This window comes from Pinus tabuliformis, chromosome X (genome assembly GCF_031772625.1).
Source record: "Pinus tabuliformis cultivar Carrire ecotype Pingquan chromosome X, CPIR1, whole genome shotgun sequence".
NCBI classification, from domain to species: Eukaryota; Viridiplantae; Streptophyta; class Pinopsida; order Pinales; family Pinaceae; genus Pinus; species Pinus tabuliformis.
Window position 1 is genome coordinate 1,298,671,461 of NC_142308.1, and position 2,309 is coordinate 1,298,673,769.

The 2,309-nt window shown below is 38.2% G+C and overlaps 1 protein-coding gene across 1 annotated transcript; it reads left to right on the forward strand.

The window, feature by feature from the left end:
* Positions 1-415: 415 nt before the first annotated feature.
* On the forward strand, positions 416-1,958 carry LOC149144805 (F-box/FBD/LRR-repeat protein At1g13570-like). Its single transcript, XM_089452275.1, has 3 exons — positions 416-1,131; positions 1,257-1,443; positions 1,698-1,958. Exons 1-3 carry the CDS (start codon positions 416-418, stop codon positions 1,956-1,958), a joined length of 1,164 nt encoding a protein of 387 aa, XP_089308401.1.
* The last annotated feature ends 351 nt before the right edge of the window (positions 1,959-2,309 follow it).

Genomic DNA, 2,309 nt, shown 5'->3' on the forward strand with positions numbered 1-2,309 from the left:
TTAGTTAAACTTAAGTCTATCTATGTTAACCAATTTAAATTATTTAATTAAATTTTATTTTATTTTTATTTTAAAATTAAAAATAAATTAAAATTTAACTATTAATTAATATACAACTGGCTGAAAATCATATAACAAAAATTAACCGATCACGTCACACTTATTAACTCTAACCCAAGTATCACACCTATTAACTCACAACTAACTCAAGTATCTATAAGACTAAATTAAAAATAGCGTCAAAGAACAAACCCCATGGACCCATTCCTTGCGGCAGAGTGTATAAAAGGGTATCGATTCACATACAATATCAGTTCAGGACGAGCGTACCAATTCACATAGAATAATTCAATTTTGCATCCGCTCATCTCTGTGTTTTTTTATTATAGTCACCATTTCCCTGTAGTGCATCATTATGTCTCCTACTTCAGACATTATTTCCTTGCTACCCGAAGATCTGCTCTGCCTTATCCTTTCCAGAATTCCAGTAAAAGAGGCAATCCGATGCTCCACCCTCTCCATGAGATGGAGATTTCTTTACACCCAAATCTCCCAAATCACTCTATCCCCCTATCTTCTGTTGGGCCCTGTCACTCCTGATCCACTCTCCATCGCAAAAGTGGAGAATATAATCTCCAATATTCTACTTTTGCATTCATCGGATCTGGAGGCATTTCATTTATCCAACGACATTAGCGAATGGCAATATGGCATTGATCGCCAGTGGCGATTTAACCGCCCAAGCATATCAAAATGGGTGCAGTACGCAGCACGGAAGAATGTCCAACGCCTCACTTTGCGTGATTCCCCTGTAAGTGAAATCCCGCCTCCCGCCCTCTTCTCCTGCAATTTTCTTTCGAGCTCACACTTTCTAACTACATTCTCTCCCATCTCCCCACCCATTTCTCTGGATTCAACTCTCATTACTTGCAACTTCGCTATAATTGAAATCACAGATGACTCCTTAGCCTATTTTATTTCCCTTTGCCCACTGTTGCAAAAACTTATCTTACGGAGATGCAAAGGGTTTTGGAAGCCTATCATCTCTGCTCCCAACATGATATATTTAGATGTAGATAATGGGGTGGAGATTTTAATTGTCAATTCTCCCAAACTTATAACTATGGAAGCGTACATGATAAAAAGATCTAAGAGTGAACTGGGTGTTGCCTCATGAGTTTTCCTATAATGTAACTCATCTTGAAATGCAGCAGCCTGGCAGTAATTTGATCAAATTGTCAATGGATTTGTGTCAGGGAGACAAACAATTTCTCAGCAGAGAGATTTCTTGAGATAGTGGGGAGTTTCAAAACTTTGAAGGAACTTGAGATTGGCGTTGGGTCATTGGTTAAAGGGGAAGAAGAGATGTTGGTTCCTTTCTACAAGCTACTCCAGAGGCTTCCAAATTTCGAGGGTTTGGACATTCATGGCATGTCTATTCTGGTAAGGAATTCATTTTTATGCTAATTTCTCCAAATTCTTATTCTCATTATACATGAGCAATGCATATGCCAATGGTTTCCATGGTATGATGACAATATGGAGTCCAATGCTGTGCTCGTTATTTATGTGATGTGTATTAATGTGCATCGTGGGTGTGCATCAGCAAGGGCTAGATAATTCCTCTTTGTATTTGTTTGTTGGAAAAATATCATCTAGGGCAAAGTTGACTGATATCCTTTTCTAATTTAATGCAGGAGCTAGTGAGAGATCAGGTACCAGCAGATTTAAGCTCTCTGCTGGTTAATCTTCAATTTTTAGGGGTAGATTTAGTCGAACTAGATGAAAGGGAAATCGCCGTTGTAGGTTGCTTGCTTCAGAGCACTCCTGCTCTTAAAATTATGGACTTCAGCTTACCAGAGGAATATTATGAGACACAGTATACAAAGTTTTTGGAAAGGATACTGGAATTGAGGAGAGCTTCCACGCAGGCAAGGATATGCAAAGACTGGTTGTAAAGGAGCCCCGCTCAAAGATACCCGCTTCTATAACCGCTGATTAAACATTGATATTGGAAGATAGATATTTTTTACAGTATTCAAATGTATTTCAGAGGAATTTTTTCTCGAGGTTTCTTGTTTGAACAATTGATGGTATTCACGGTGCAGGTTTTCCTAAATCACAGTATTATATGTAGAATGGACATGATTTTCAGACATCGATAACAATTGTATCAGTGTGAACATAATTGTAATTTAGGCGTTCAAAGTTTTGACTAGAAGAATTTGTTAAACACCGTGGGCATTAATTCTATTGTTCTTCCTATGGTAATAGATGAGAGATCTGGGGTTCCAGCTTGTGTTAGACCG